This window comes from Schistocerca nitens, chromosome 1 (assembly GCF_023898315.1).
Source record: "Schistocerca nitens isolate TAMUIC-IGC-003100 chromosome 1, iqSchNite1.1, whole genome shotgun sequence".
NCBI lineage: Eukaryota > Metazoa > Arthropoda > Insecta > Orthoptera > Acrididae > Schistocerca > Schistocerca nitens.
The window spans coordinates 1,189,776,302-1,189,793,268 of record NC_064614.1 but is presented as its reverse complement, the minus strand read 5'-3'; the positions used below and the strand labels follow the sequence as shown (position 1 = coordinate 1,189,793,268).

Genomic DNA, 16,967 nt, shown 5'->3' with positions numbered 1-16,967 from the left:
TCAGAGGACATCGAAAAAGTGCAAAGAAGGGCAGCTCGTTTCGGGTTATCGCGCAATAGGGGTGAGAGAGTCACTGATATGACACGCGAGTTGGGGTGGCAGTCACTGAAACAAAGGCGGTTTTCTTTGCATTGAGATATGTTTACGAAATTTCAATCACCAACTTCCTCTTCCGAATGCGCAAATATTTTGTAAACACCCACCTACGTAGGGAGAAATGATCATCATGATAAAATAAGAGAAATCAGAGCTCGAACGGAAAGATGTAGGTGTTCCTTTTTCCCACGCGCCATTCGAGAGTGGAATGGTAGAGAAGTAGTATGATAATGGTTCGATGAACCCTCTGCCAGGCACTTAAGTGCGAATTGCAGAGTAACCATATAGATGTAGATGTAGATACGACTCTGACAGGTGATACGTACGTAAGCATCCTATCTCATCACTTGCATCCATTCATGTCCTTTGTGCATTCCGACGGATTTGAGCAATTCCAGCAGGACAATGCGACACCCCACACATGCAGAATTGCTACAGAGTGGCTCCAGGAACACTTTTCTGAGTTTAAACACATCCGCCGGCTTCCAAACTCCCCAGACATGAACATTGTGCTGTTCAGAAGAGATGGCCATTCTCTCGTACTCTTACGGATTTATGGACAGCCCTGCAGGTTTCATGGTGTCAGTTCCCTCCAGCACTACTTCCGGCATTAATGTAGTCCATGCGGCGTCGCGCTGCGGCAATTCTGCTGCTCGCGGGGGTCCTACAGATATTAGGCAGGTGTACCAGTTTGTTTGGCTCTTCCGTGTATAATGGGCATGCAAAGGAACTAACGAAATACCGAATGATGCAAGCGATAGATAGGTCAATGACAATGGCGTGTGGATTGTTCAATGCTAGTCAGACTTTTGTATACCGGAAAGGCAATGTGCGTCTTTTCCACCACTGCTTTAGGCCCATGAAGCCTCAAAGCAGTAGTAGAGCAGACGTAAAATTAAAACCGGTGTCAATTTATTGTGCGGCAATTTCGCGCTTATAGTGTAGTGTAGTTTGTCTAAATCGCCCGTGTTGTGCTTGCAGGTTAAACACTTCATGTCATATACCTACAATCGGAAAGCAAATCGAGTTTCTTGAAGCGAAGAAGATTTGAGAATTGCGGCCAGGAGTGCAATGGCTCAGACTAATTCAATGAAGATGAATGTGTAGAATGAGTTGAACTTTAGACTAAAACTCGATCTAAAGTGTGTAGAATGCAAACGTTTGTTGCATGTAGATTGCTAAATTTACAAGATATGTGCCCTTTATGGAGGAAGTGGGAAGAAAAACTAGCCAAAATTACATTGATACAAAAGTAGATTGATATTCCTGGCCGGCCGCGGTGGCCGTGCGGTTCTGGCGCTGCAGTCTGGAACCGCGGGACTGCTACGGTCGCAGGTTCGAATCCTGCCTCGGGCATGGGTGTGTGTGATGTCCTTAGGTTAGTTAGGTTTAAGTAGTTCTAAGTTCTAGGGGACTTATGACCTAAGATGTTGAGTCCCATCGTGCTCAGAGCCATTTGAACCATTTTTTGATAATTCCTGTCTTGTAACTTCTTTGCTTAATTACCTGTATATGAATAATTTCATTCAGTAATTCGTTTGCAGTAGTTACCGTATGCGTTTATAATAGTCAAGTCCTATTCCTGATGCCTTCATTCTTTCCATTGGATTGAAATAGTGCTACTAACACGGTGCGTCATCTCAGCTACCCAAGGAGGAGCGTTGACAAAATATAATCTCTTTAGGTACTGCTTGAAATTGCAATTTCATTGAACTCGTGTTTACGCAAGCGATCTTTTCTTCAAAAACGAGAAATGCATTCCAAACATCTGGCAAACATTTATACTTTTACATACCCATTTTACATGATTTAGTCAGTGTTTTAGAAATGTGTGTCATATCTCTTCGCTTTGCCCTACTGGTTGGACAGGCTTTTCGGAACTTCGTGGTGGAATTTAGTTTTGGCCTGCTGAGTCGAAAGATCTTCTTGTAAAATACTACTTCCTTCTAAGCGAAAGAGATACATTGAAGAAAAAAAAACTCATTTGTGGTAAAGGCATCATATACAGATAATTGAATGAAAAAAGAAACCCTAATAATTGCAGTACCAATCAGTTTACGCAGCACTGCGTCGGGGACAACTGAACATAACGCAGAATACGAGCAGTTGACATGACTCTGTTAAGAACATTAAGTTTGCTACAGACTATGAGATAGAATAATAAATACGACTGTAGACGAATATTGGGAATAAAGTATTACTGAACAGACAGGAACAAATGGAGAAACTATGTTACAAGACGAAAGAAAATAGAATACGAAAAATTATCGTGAACTCTGATCAATAGGGTAGTGGACGAAAGAATAGGCGAACCAACTAGATCAACAGTTAACCAGTGCAGTAGATGCAATAGCAAAATAATATAACCGTTAAAACCCAGTATGAAATATGGACAAAGAAATAATTGAAAACTTGCTATACCGGAATATTTTATCAGTTATCAGGCAGTGTGTAGAGCAAAACGATTTTTTATCGTCTCTTCGTTAAAAGACATGTTCCCTTCTTTCCTTTATGTAATCTTCACACAAATCTGTTTTCGGTATCAGCCTACTAATTTATATGTCACTACTTATCTGGGTAATCTTAACAATTAATTTCAAAACTGAATAATGAAATAGCAATTATTGTATCAATCAGTCAGAATCTCCTTTCAGGATTCATGTCGGAGATGCCAAAGTTGCCACGAGCCTTAATGAAGTCACACCGTTTATATTTTCTTGTGTATATTGTTGTTGTTTATCCTACTCTGTAACATTTGTAAGGTCCGATTAGTGTGTTACTTTCTAAAAATTTTAGGTACCTTTCCTCGTAAGGAGAAGAGGTCTAAACATTGCACCGCAGTCCTGGTATACTAGTAGGCTATACATCGCTTCCATTAACCACATTAGATTCAGGTTGGAACCTTTCGATCAGTCTTATTCTGGTTCGTTCTTATTTCGCTTTGCAGTTGGCATTTGTCCACTTTGACGTAAAGATTCTCATCTCCTTTATCGTCATATAACCTAAGGTAGATCGGGAGTGGCGTGTGCGAACTGATTGTTAATTATGTAACTGCTGAGTGTGTGTTGTAGTATTTTATCTGTTTACATGTGAATCCGTACATCTGTCGACAATAGTTTGTGAAATGGTCTAAACATCACAACCAGTATGGTCAGTGTGGCTGAGAAATGGTCGTGTTCTTTTTTCTTGTCTCTTTGTCTCCAAGCTAGCATCTCATACTATAGAATAGGCCAACAGAAGTGTATATGTATGTAAATTTTTGTGTTCAGTTTTCAAACTGAGTTGATGTGGCAACCGCGTCTGTAGTCCTGTGACAAGTTTTTTATCTCAGAGAAGAACTTCCAACGTTGGATCTATTCCCATGTCGGCCGACTGCTGCAAGGTTTCCCCTCAATAGCCCCCTTTAGTAGGGTAGACCTTACGTCCGGATGTAATAATACATTTCCCGTCATCCTGTCCCTTCTTTCAAGTCAGTGTTTCCTGGATACACGGTTTTGAAAGTTTTGCAGAGAATTGTATCTCTTATCTTCAAGGAAGCATTGAACTTATAAGGTAATGGCAACAAACTAATGGTGATATGCCAATAAAGAATGCATGTTATATGTCGAAAAGTTTATTTACACGCAGCGCAGAATAAATAGATAACGGCTGATCATGATGGGGATTCAATCCGTCTACCAGGCGTAGGACAGAGCCGGGGTGCTGTAGGTCAGGTGGGCGACGGCGGGGGCGGCGGAGTAGGCCACTCCCAGCAGACCGTGGGCGGCGACGGCGGGGGCGGCGTAGGCAGCGGGGGCGGCGTAGGCACGCGCGTAGGCCGGGGCGGCGTAGGCCACGGCGGGGGCGGCCACGTGGGCGACGGCGTCGTTGCTGACGCGGACGTCAGACTTGGTGACGCTGGAGTAGGGCGTGTCGATGGTCTTGGAGTAGGTGGACACCTGTCCCAGGTTGCCGAAGCTCCTCAGGATGTTGGAGCTCTGCGACGTGAGGGCAGCAGGCGCATAGGCAGCGGGGGCGGCGTAGGCCACTGCGGGGGCGGCCACAAAGGCAGCGCGGGCCACGGCCAGCACGGCGGCGAAGACGGCGAACTGTAGGGCAGAGTCGCAAGGTAACCACTTGTGGGACAAGCTGGTGAGACACGCAGGGCTAAGTAAACTGCCAATATAAACGTACTACAAAAAGTGTAATATGTGTAGGTGTCAAGGAATGCTCAAGGATGTAAATAGCCACAGGGTGACGTCAAAAGAAGGAAATACGACACCTCATAATGGATGTTGCAAAGCGTTTTTCGTGTCGTCTCATACTTTCATTGATTTTCTTAGCGGTCACGAAAGTGTTGCAAGTGTCCTCAACAAAGAAGACGCCGCCGCGTTGTCTGAGGCGCCTTTTCACGGTCCGCGCGGTTCCCTCTGTCGTACGTTCGAGTCCTCCCTCAGGCATGGGCGTGTGTGTTGTCCTTAGCGTAAGTTAGTTTAAGTTAGATTAAGGGGGGTAGGACGCCAAACGGGCCGACTTGGAGCAGGAGAGGCATCACAGGTCATTTTAATTTCCAGTGTACATACTTTTACAAATAAATTCATAAAACTTTGTCAGCATCACCAGGAAGGATTCAGGATTCACACTCATTTCAGTGGAAGTTCGAAAACATAACAAAATAATTTTTTTACATGTGAAATTCATCATATTTTCACTTACTTATGGCTGCATTTGTTGCTATAGGTACACTTTTCTTCATAAGTTAGAGAGATTCTTCGATGAATTTTGCACAGCTTACATACCATACTTACAGGTGTATGAAACTCTGGAATTTATTTAATTTATGAAAAAACGAACGAGCTGTTATATTTTAAACTTCATGTTTAGAAAAAACACAAATTTTATAGTTAATTACCTCAGTTTTTAAAAGTTTTTAATAGATGTGGAAAATTCTAGAGTTTCATACACATTTAAGTATGGTTTGTATGCTGTGCAAAATTCCTCGAAGAATCTCTCTTACTTATTAAGAAAAGTGTACCTATAGCAACAAATGCTGTCATTAGTAAGTGAAAAAAATGATGAAATTTCACACGTAAAGAAAATTATTTCGTTACGTTTTCGAACTTCCACTGCTATGAGTGTGAATTCTGAATCCTTCCTGGTCATGCTGACAAAGTTTTATGAATTTATTTGTAAATGTATAGACAATGGAAATTAAAATGCCCTGTGGTGCCTCTCGTGCTCCAAGTCGGTCCGTTTGACGTCCTACCCCCCCTTAAGAAGTGTGTAAGCTTGGGGACTGATGACCTGAGCAGTTTGGTCCCATAAGATCTTACCACAAATTTCCAAAGAAGACGCCCATCGTTTGAATTCTAATGAAAAATTCCTTCCTAAACTGAGGGGGCTTAGAAGACACAAAACGAAAATCGACAGCCGACTAGATCCCCCTTCCAGATTTGAATTTTCTGTGATATCTCTAAATGGCGGGAGGTTTCCCTTTAGAAGTCTGTGGTTGATTTCCGTTCCTATCTTTCTCCAATCTGCTTTTGTGCTATGTCTCTCATGATTACGTAATCGACAGCCCGTTAATCTCTAATCTTTCTTCCTTAGTCAAGCCATACACGTCTTAAAAAAGGCAACTGCACTCCTTCCAGTAACATCCCAGTATTGTTAATGCGGGAGAATAAATGTAACTTACTGCTACTTCACTTACTTCCACTTTCTTTCTCATGACTGAAGAATGACAGCAGGTACAGGAAATTATCGTGACAGCTAAACTGATTGACAGTTCATGCAACACAACAGCGTTTAAGTACAGATTTTATAACTATTTAAAACATAAAACTGAATAAAAAATCCAATAGTCCGCTTGAACTGCATTTATTTAAGTCGATACATACTTAAATTCATTTTTATATTTTAATTCATGTTTATATTTTAATAGTTTAACACCTGTATTTAAGCACTGTTGTACTGTATGAATCAGTCAATTACGTACAACTATTTCAACTGTGGGTACCCCAGTTTTAACATTATCTGTATCTGCTTTAATAGCTCTGAGTAGATGATACTATCTGAGTCATATTGTGAAAGATTTATTGTTAAGATCATTAGGCAGGCAGTTATGCAGATACGTTCGTGAGCCACATACTCTTAAATGGATAATGATTACCATACGGGTGTTAAACTTTGACTGTGCAATCCGTTTTCGATTTTCAGACAAGAGGGAGCGAATTTGAAGTCCCCAGTGCTTTAGATTTTTTTGGTAGAAAAGCCATAGTAGCAATCAAAACCTACCAAATGAAGCGGGTTGCCATGCCCGGCAACTGGAAGATTAGCAACGTGGTATGTTTTTTGACAAACCGAACCTTGAATAAACTGCAAATACTCTTGTCTCTAGTGCTGCTTTATTGGAAGCCCTCAGAACACTAATTTTAAACTTCTCTACCAAAAGAGCGTATCGTCAGGATTGCCTTTTTCGTGGTGTCTTTACACGGAAGGTAAATTAATGATCTGACCATTGAACCATTCCGTGCGAAGCTTTAAAATGTGACTGCATTCAAACTTTGGTAGGTTGGAGAGGACCTCGCTGAGTCCTTACGGGTTTTCTATAATCATTTGTCCGCAGCTCCTGGTCTTGCGGTAGCGTTCTCGCTTCCCGCGCACGGGGTCCCGGGTTCGATTCCCGGCGAGGTCAGGGATTTTTCTCTGGGTGTTGTGTGTTCATCATCATTTCATCATCATTGACTCGCAAGTCGCCGAAGTGGCGTCAACTAAAAAGGACTTGCAATACGGCGGCCGAACTTCCCCGCATGGGGCCTCCCGGCCAACAATGCCATACGATCATTTCATTCATTATAATCATTTGTTCGTGAATAAATTCACTGCTTCGATCGTAAAAACTATAAAAGGTAGTCAGAACAACCGACTCATAATTGTCATATTACGAGGGCGGAAAAAAAGTAGCAAGATTAAAGTGGACGATGTGAAGATTGTAGACTGAGAACAGTCTCAGATTATGGTAGGACAGTTAAGGAAACTATCCCGATATGTTTTCAAAGGAACCATCCCAGCATTTCCTTATACAGTTTGGGGAATCCGTGTCAAACCTAAATCTGAATTGAGGATTTGAGCCGCCCTCCTCTTGAATAGAAATGCGCCAACTCGCTCGGGATACCAAGTTACAGTAAATTACAATTTGGTGATGATAAAAAAAGGCTTACGTTCAAGTATACTAACAACTAGACTATATTATATGCCTTCTTCACATTTACAAAAATCATCTAAAAGAGCTGTTGGAGAGGCTAAAATTTGCACACAGCGTGTTTTAATTTTAGAAATGTGTTGTGGGGGTAACCTGAATTTTCGTCCATTAGGAGTGGCACCCGGCGTGGGCGTATGAAATAGACCCGTTACGGGCCGTTACTCAACTGTCCAGGCAGCACTGGGTCAGACGGGAGCATTCTTGGACAAGGCCCACGGGCCACGCGTTACGTGGGGCGTGTCCGGGAAGTCGCAACCTGCCCGTGAATGCAAATTGGCCAGGTAGGTAGGCAAACAAGCTCTTCTTTCATTTCCCGCTGCCTGCCTTAAATGTAGCACTGCTTGCAAGTAGTAAAGCCGACTGACGTACAGAAGGTAATCTTAAAAGTAAGGTCTCCTATTTTTTTATAAATACAAAACTGTGTTTGGGTGGCAGTTGGTCACACTGTTATGAAGAGTGCTTCACACGCTGGGTGGAAACATGTGTACGCCGCGCTGAGCCGCTCAGTCTTGGCTTGGTAGCCGTTGAGAATGGAGGTCCCGTTGGATGTTACCGCCAAGTGCGAACTGCGCGCAGTTCTTCGGTGTTTGAACGGAAAGGGCACTGCGCCGATTGAAATCCGTCGCCAATTGACGGAAGTGTATGGTGAGTCCTGTATGGATGTCAAAAATGTTCGAAAGTGGTGTTGAGAGTTTGCAGCTTCTCGGACCGAAATTCACGCCGAACAAAGGAGCGGGAGACGGTCAACGTATGAGGACACAGTGTTGAAGGGTAAGCAAAGCATGCGTGAAGATCGGCGGATCACCCTGGATGATCTTTGCACATTGGTTCCTGAGGTTTCCCGAAACAACGCTCAAAGGATTTCAACGGAAACGTTGAACTACCAGAAGGTGTGCGCAAGATGGGTGCCACGCATGCTGACTGAGGACCACGTACGACGAGTCGATGCTTCCCGCGCATTTCTTCACCGGCTTGCAGCCGAACAGGACAACTTTCTGGGCTCAATTGTCACAGGTGACGAAACCTGGGCATACCACTTTACATCTGAGACCAGGCAACAATCACGCCAGTGGCGGTATCCTTCTTCGCCAAAGCCGCGGAAATTCAAACAAACAAAGTCTGCCGGAAAAGTCTCGACAACCGGCTTTTGAGATCGGAAAGCAGTATTGTTGGTCGACTTTATGCCCACTCGGTATTGTTGGTCGACTTTATGCCCACTGGGACCACAATTAACGCTGACAGGTACTGTGAGACTCTGAAAAAACTCAAACGAGCAATTCAGAACCGGAGAAGAGGAATGTTGAGCAAGGGCGTACACATTCTCCATGACAACGCTCGCCCACACATCGCTCGGAAAACCGTTGCTCTCTTGCGACAAGTTCAGTGGAACATAATCATCCACCCACCCTATAGTCCTGTCTTGGCGCCCAGTGACTATCACCTGTTCCCTAAGTTAAAAGAACATTTGGCCGGAAAGCGATTCAGCTCCGACGACGAGGTGAAAGAAGAGGTTCATAATTTCTGAACAGCATGGCGGCGAGTTGGTATGACATGGGCATACAAAAACTGCCACAGGGTCTAAAAAAATGGGTCGAAAGAAATGGTGATTATGTCGAAAAAAAGTTAAATGTTCAAGCTTTAAACCGATGTAAGCCATTGTAGAAATAAACAGGTCTATGCAATTACTTTTCGGATTACCCTCGTATATCAGTAGCAGCGGCGGGTGTTCTCTCTGAATAACAGAACTGCCTGTTTTGATGCCAGTACCGTGCACTCTAGTTTGGTAATGAAGTCTCTAAATCATTACAATGACTGCACTTAGAATATCATATGCAGCTGGTATTGCGACACGGTATCAAAGCTGCATTCTTTCGTAGCAGGCAAATTCTTTCTTCTAATTCACTTCATTTGTAGTTTCACCGCTTGAAACTGTACTTACATAGTGCCTCGGACATAAATGAAAGTGTCATTGAGTTCAATCGGAAACTTCATCAATAATACGTTATCACCTGCCCCTAGATATAAGAGTTCTGTCAGAGAAATATACAGCTGCGTCAATCGAAATAAAGCGATGCAAGCCACAGTGTCGTTTCCTGAAGATCTAGCGGAAGCTAATCTACTTTTTGTGCAGGTCATTCTCTCAAAATGCAGAGATTTTCACTGCAGAAAATCATGTTTCTGAGTTACCGTACCACCTGCTGATACTTGCTGGATTTTATTTTTGACGGCAATTGGCTATGTACAAGCAACGGAGGGCCCCAGCGTTCAACAGAAGTAAATCGTGCTTTAAAGCCCCTAGCAACTAGCATCAAAGAAACCGTTTTTAAACTACCTTTGAAATTTACGAACCTTTTTATAAATATGATCGCACTGTTTTTGGCAGCCTGACTCGCGTACAGAGAATCCGCATGCTTTGAAGCAAGTACATCAATCGTTCTATGAACGCTACAAATAATTCAATACCTTCTCTTGCTGACAGTGCGGGTAATGTAACTGCTGATGATAAACAAAAGGCCGAAATTCTAAACCTAGCTCTCAAAAACTCGTTTACGATAGACGACTGCAGCACCATTCCCCCTTCCAATTACCGAACTAACGTCATCTGTCAGAGATCATTGGAACGGCAGAAAGTTCCACGGGACTGGAAGAAGGCCCAGGTCATAGAAATCTATAAAAAGGGTAGCAGATCGGATGCACATAATTATCGGCCAATTTCACTGACATCGATTTCTTGTAGAATCATGGAACATACACTCCTGGAAATGGAAAAAAGAACACATTGACACCGGTGTGTCAGACCCACCATACTTGCTCCGGACACTGCGAGAGGGCTGTACAAGCAATGATCACACGCACGGCACAGCGGACACACCAGGAACCGCGGTGTTGGCCGTCGAATGGCGCTAGCTGCGCAGCATTTGTGCACCGCCGCCGTCAGTGTCAGCCAGTTTGCCGTGGCATACGGAGCTCCATCGCAGTCTTTAACACTGGTAGCATGCCGCGACAGCGTGGACGTGAACCGTATGTGCAGTTGACGGACTTTGAGCGAGGGCGTATAGTGGGCATGCGGGAGGCCGGGTGGACGTACCGCCGAATTGCTCAACACGTGGGGCGTGAGGTCTCCACAGTACATCGATGTTGTCGCCAGTGGTCGGCGGAAGGTGCACGTGCCCGTCGACCTGGGACCGGACCGCAGCGACGCACGGATGCACGCCAAGACCGTAGGATCCTGCGCAGTGCCGTAGGGGACCGCACCGCCACTTGCCAGCAAATTAGGGACACTGTTGCTCCTGGGGTATCGGCGAGGACCATTCGCAACCGTCACCATGAAGCTGGGCTACGGTCCCGCACACCGTTAGGCCGTCTTCCGCTCACGCCCCAACATCGTGCAGCCCGCCTCCAGTGGTGTCGCGACAGGCGTGAATGGAGGGACGAATGGAGACGTGTCGTCTTCAGCGATGAGAGTCGCTTCTGCCTTGGTGCCAATGATGGTCGTATGCGTGTTTGGCGCCGTGCAGGTGAGCGCCACAATCAGGACTGCATACGACCGAGGCACACAGGGCCAACACCCGGCATCATGGTGTGGGGAGCGATCTCCTACACTGGCCGTACACCACTGGTGATCGTCGAGGGGACACTGAATAGTGCACGGTACATCCAAACCGTCATCGAACCCATCGTTCTACCATTCCTAGACCGGCAAGGGAACTTGCTGTTCCAACAGGACAATGCACGTCCGCATGTATCCCGTGCCACCCAACGTGCTCTAGAAGGTGTAAGTCAACTACCCTGGCCAGCAAGATCTCCGGATCTGTCCCCCATTGAGCATGTTTGGGACTGGATGAAGCGTCGTCTCACGCGGTCTGCACGTCCAGCACGAACGCTGGTCCAACTGAGGCGCCAGGTGGAAATGGCATGGCAAGGCGTTCCACAGGACTACATCCAGCATCTCTACGATCGTCTCCATGGGAGAATAGCAGCCTGCATTGCTGCGAAAGGTGGATATACACTGTACTAGTGCCGACATTGTGCATGCTCTGTTGCCTGTGTCTATGTGCCTGTGGTTCTGTCAGTGTGATCATGTGATGTATCTGACCCCAGGAATGTGTCAATAAAGTTTCCCCTTCCTGGGACAATGAATTCACGGTGTTCTTATTTCAATTTCCAGGAGTGTATTTTGTGTTCAGACATAATGACCTTTCTAGACACTGAGAAGCTCATCTGCAGAAACTAGGACGGAAACAGCGGTCATGCACTTTGTGCATGATATACAACAGGCCCTAGATACCGGGTCCCAGGTTGACCATATTTCTCGACTTTCGAAAGGCGTTCGACTCAGTTCCGCACTGTCGCTTGCTACAAAAAGTGCGCGCTTACGGTCTATCCAATGACATATGCGGTTGGATAGAAAGTTTTCTAACAGACAGGGAGCAGTATGTCGTCCTGAACGGGGTAACTTCAACAGAAACAAGAGTAACTTCAGTTGTGCCCCAGGGCAGCGTAATAGGTCATCTGCTTTTTACGATTTACATAAACGATCAGGTTGATGGTATAGACAGCGGCCTTAGACTGTTTACCGATGATCCTGCAGTCCACAGGAAAGTAGTATCACACGAAAGTTGTGAACAAACAATGAGGATTTGCAGAAAATAAATGCGTGGTGTAATGACTGTCAGTTATCTCTCAACATTAGTAAGTGTGACCTACTGCGTATGAGTACAAAATAAATGATCAGTCTTTGGAAGCGGTAACATCAGTCAAGTATCTGGGAGTGACTATTCGAAATGATCTCAAATGGAATGATCAGATTACACAAGTAACGCGTAAGGCGAACTCTTGAGTCCGGTTTATTGGTAGAATCCTGAAGGGATGCAGTCCTTCAACAAAGGAGATAGCTTACAATACGTTGGTTCGTCCAGTCTTGGAGTACTGTTCGTCTGTATGGGACCCTTAGCAGTTTGGTCTGATTCAAGGGATTGAGAAGGTCCAAAGAAGAGCGGCAAGATTCGTGACTGGTACATTTAGCCATCGCGAGAGCGTTGCAAATCTCATAGAATGTTTGAAGTGTGACACAATTGCAGAGAGACGACGCGCTAAGCAGAAGGGGATGGTCACTAATTCCAAAATCCAATCTTCGCCGAGGATGTAGAGTTTATATTATTACCATCAACTTTCAAATCGAGATATGATCATCATTCAAAGATAAGGGAAGAGCTCGTACTGAGGCGTTCAGACAGTCGTTTTTCCCTCGCGCGATCTTCGAGTGGAACGGAGGGTCGTGAGGCGGGGGGAGGGTGGGGGGGGGGGGGAATTGTGCCCTCAGCCACACACACCGCTTGGTGGCTAGCGGAGTATATATGCAGATGTAGAGGCATGATCGTATTCTCTCCGTCTTCATTCGAAATGCTAACTCGCGTACCAGGTCTGTTATTGAATGACCAGCAGCTTAACGCCGTATCCAAACCACAACATCACTTATAAAGGAGAAGATAGGTTGAAGCTTAACATTCCATCGAAGCCGTGCAAATCGGAAACAGAGTATTAACTAGGATCTGACGAGGGTATGGACAGAATTGGGACGCGACCCTTCTGTACGAATCATGTTACCATTAGCCTGAAGTAATTCAGCGAAACTACATAAAATCTGAATTCGGAGGCAGTGAAATGGGACAAATACCTCAGAATGTTAAACACTGTTTTTACACCTCGTCCATTATGCTACTTGACTGTGCAGAGCTTAGTCGAAAGAGGAAGATATTTTGACCGTTGCAAAAAGTACGTATAAATTACGAAATAGTACGACACACCTTTGACGTTTTGGTTTGAAATCATGTCACCTGAAGGTATCCGCCGTGCATGAAGGCCGAGGGAATCTTACATCGTAATTCGGAGTAACACAGGCACTGCAATATCGGTTCATCGGCCGACAGCGGGCAAGCGACTTACAGGTAAAATGTCTCCCTTGTATGGGAATATACATAATGGATGTACAGGTACAGGTTTTAGACACATGGTTGACAGTACATGGAAATTTGGGCCTGGCCGTGAACCGTGCTCGGAGAGCCAAACTGTAAGGCTACTGCTCGCGATATTTTCATTGTTGTTATTCCATTATACAGCTGATGTCAGTCCATATGACTGCGAATACGTTCATTGTAATTATTTATTTATTCGCTGTGAATATTACTTTTATGTAGCTTCAGTTGCGGAGAGAGGAGCACACAGAGAAACTCATGCGGCAATTTGCATCCTTGTTCACGAGCACAGTTTGACATGAGATTGGTCGATACTACAAGCGCAACTGACACGAAAATAGTTCTACGGTGCATTTTAAGCCCTGAAATGCAATCTGACGAACTGCACCATCGTTGGAAGCATGTTTTCATGCGAACTTCAAAAGCAACCGTACGAAAGTTGCTCTGCAACACCTCCGAAGTTAAGAGGCGAATCAAAGGAGCTGAATATCCACCTTCTTTTGTTTCTGATGACATTCATTAGGATTTACATTACATTTTAGTCTATTTGACGTCGCATTTATCTTAAACTATCTCGTTGCCATAAAGAGAGCATGTAGATTAGTGGTTTACAGCGCTAACTAACTATTTTCGACGAGTATGGAGGAGCACTCACCTTGTACATGGTTGGTTGGTGTTTTTCTGATGTGCTGCGCAGAAAACTGTACCTCGGCGGTGGCCGGAACCCCTATTTATGGTACTTCGTCGCTGTGGGCTGGATTGGTCACCGCTTCGCAGTGGTCACGTGACCCTCAGGTTATAAGTACCACCTATGGGGAGGGCGCTCCAGTAGGCTCCGGCATCGACTGGAGGGGTAGGCTGAGGACCGTTTGGCAATAGTCGGACAGCGCAGCAGACGCCGATTTGCACAAGCCTTCCACGGCCGAGTGACTATGTGTGGTCCAGCATGTCTCGAAATGTGTAACACGCGAGTATATCTGGTCAACAGACGCTGTAGAACTACACATTAGGTTATTTCTGGCAGCAAAAAAGAGTCAGCTGTCTTGTATGGTTTTAACGCAATTGGACTTTAACGTTGATCTAGATACAAGCTGCCATGATTTGACACGTGTCTTCTAACTGAAGCCGTTTTATACCTGAGAACGATCTGTTGTTTGATCGAAACAGATTTTTATTATGCCGGCCGCGGTGGCCAAGCGGTTCTAGGCGCTTCAGTCCGGAACCGCGCGACCGCTACGGTCGCAGGTTCGAATCCTGCCTCGGGCATGGATGTGTGTGATATCCCTAGGTTAGTTAGGTTTAACTAGTTCTAAGTTCTAGGGGACTGATGGCCTCAGACGTTAAGTCTCATAGTGCTCAGAGCCATTTGAACAATTTTTATTTAAAAAAGTGCAAGTTTTGTGCAAATCTCGAATTTTCAAATAAAAAATTTTATATCAGTTCCTGTCTGGAACTGGACACCGTGCCAACACTGGTAAATGTTTCACACGATTGCGTTTCATTCCCATATACTGGTCGTAACTTTCGAAAGCTTGTTAGAAACTGGCTCCATGCCACACGAAACTTGAGGAACTGGTTCTCTCATTCGATTTTCCTTCGAGTACGACATGAAACGACGTGAGCAAATCGTTCATGTATGCATCTTCACTTTTTCCTGGTCAAACGGAGTACCTGTTCCGTTTCAGTCGTTTTATGCTCAAGGATCTCGTCTGTTTGTTATTAAGAAAATGCAGCTATTGTGCCAATCTCTAACTTTCAGAAATGAAAAGTTTCGTACCAACTTCTGTCCGGAAAAGGACGGTGGGTCAGCACTGTAACAAGTCTCACACCACTACATTGCATCTCACTACAGTGGTGGCAACTTCGGAAAGCAATTGCGAACCGGTCTCCATGCCACACGGCGCTGTAGAGAATGGCACTCTCGTTTGAATATCTCAGTTTACCATTGAATACGATGAGATTTTGTGTGAACAAGTTGTTCATGTTGTTCATGTATGCATCTCCGCATTGATCTGACAGTGAAACAAATGAGGTGCTACATTTCAAGGTTCAACAGTACTCCGGCTACACCTCCTACACTTTTTGTATTTTGGCCGTATATCTTTCAGACCTTTTGGAATTAGTCAGTTCCATGTTCCACAGATCATTTATAGATTCTTTTATCAAAATGACTGGAATCGAATCAGTCTACAGGGTGTGATTGGTGGTAACATAAAAATACATATTTTTATCACTTTTTAAATAAAAATTCGTCCATGAAATAGTTGTCCAGGAGAACTGATTTTAGATTATATTTAAAATTTGCTATTCTGACTGTCTATTAGTTGCTCCATTGAATTCTTTTGTGAGCCTGTGCTAGCTTCGATAATAGAAGGATAATTTTTTCGCCTGATGGTGTAGGTAATATCATTGGTATTCTTCTCAAACTGTAATGGATACATTATGACAAATTTCGATAGCGTATATATGTATTGTGTTGGTGCAGTTAAAATGCCTAACTCCTTCAAGAGGTGTCTACGTCACAACCGTGCATGGATACGACATGTCATTCTTGATCCTCACTTTTGTGTAATCAGTACTTTCTCTTTTAACTGATGATTTACCCTAGAAAATTATTCCATAAGATATTATTGAGTGAAACTATGCAAAATATGTCAAGACGTTCATTCGTTTCTTTCCAAGACTAGCAATTACGCGAAATTGAAAAACAGCTTAATTTAGTTGTGTAAGCAGTTCAGTAATATGTTTCTTTCAGTACACGTTTTTCATTGATACGTGCACCCAAAAATTTGGAGCATTCTACCCTATTTACTGACTCCTGTTTTTATTTATTGTACAGAGCTGAATATTGAGTGTTTTCTCAGAATGTAGGGAGACGCCTTTTTAAGAAAACCACTTAATAATACTTTGAGAAACAAGGTTAATAATCTCTGCTGTTTTGTATCCAATGGGACTTATTATAATACTAGTGTCGCCTTTAAAAAAAGTACCAATTCTGCTTTATGAATGTTAAATGGAATGTCATTCATATGTATAAGGTATAAGAGTGGACCTAAAATTCAGTGAGCTGACAATCTAATCCACACTGTGATTTTAATTCTCTTTATATCTAGTGCTTGATCGCAAATGTTTAATAATTTACTGTCGATTTCAGTCTATAGTGATCATCCTCAGATGTGATCTACTGTATGAGGCAGTTGCCTTCGTACTTAGGAAGTAGTGTGTCAACGGCCCAAACAGTCGATAGTTTGTTTCTGGAAGTACTGGATACCTCTTTTATTTGACGTCGCTGCGTCGGCATACTCCTTTTTATTCCTTGGATTTTTTATATATTGATTTTCAGATCCGAAGGTGGCCTGCACAGAGCGAAACCGTTAATAAATTGATGCAAGTTTCCGATGAATTACTGGGTTTAAATCAACATTCCCTGGATCGCTGTTACTCTTACTCATCGTCAGGAACACTGCTGTTAATGACATCCATTTTTGCGAATAAAAGGGAATATTATTACAGCTGAGTTGCTCCAATCCGTGTTTCAATTAGCTCCCATATTACAAAAATTTAATGTCTGAAAAATACACAGCCGATATGTATGTGCGGGAGATAGAACTGTTGCAGTCGCACACCCAGAACTTGATAGATCACATTGATTAAAT

General features: G+C 43.9%; 1 protein-coding gene across 1 annotated transcript; it reads right to left on the bottom strand.

Annotated features, from left to right (window-relative positions):
* Positions 1–3,770: 3,770 nt before the first annotated feature.
* Positions 3,771–13,975, bottom strand: LOC126233379 (cuticle protein 67-like). The gene is made up of 2 exons (XM_049942861.1): positions 13,967–13,975; positions 3,771–4,268 (listed from the first exon to the last, which is right to left on the bottom strand). Exons 1-2 carry the CDS (start codon positions 13,973–13,975, stop codon positions 3,771–3,773), a joined length of 507 nt encoding a protein of 168 aa, XP_049798818.1.
* Between the last annotated feature and the right edge of the window lie 2,992 nt (positions 13,976–16,967).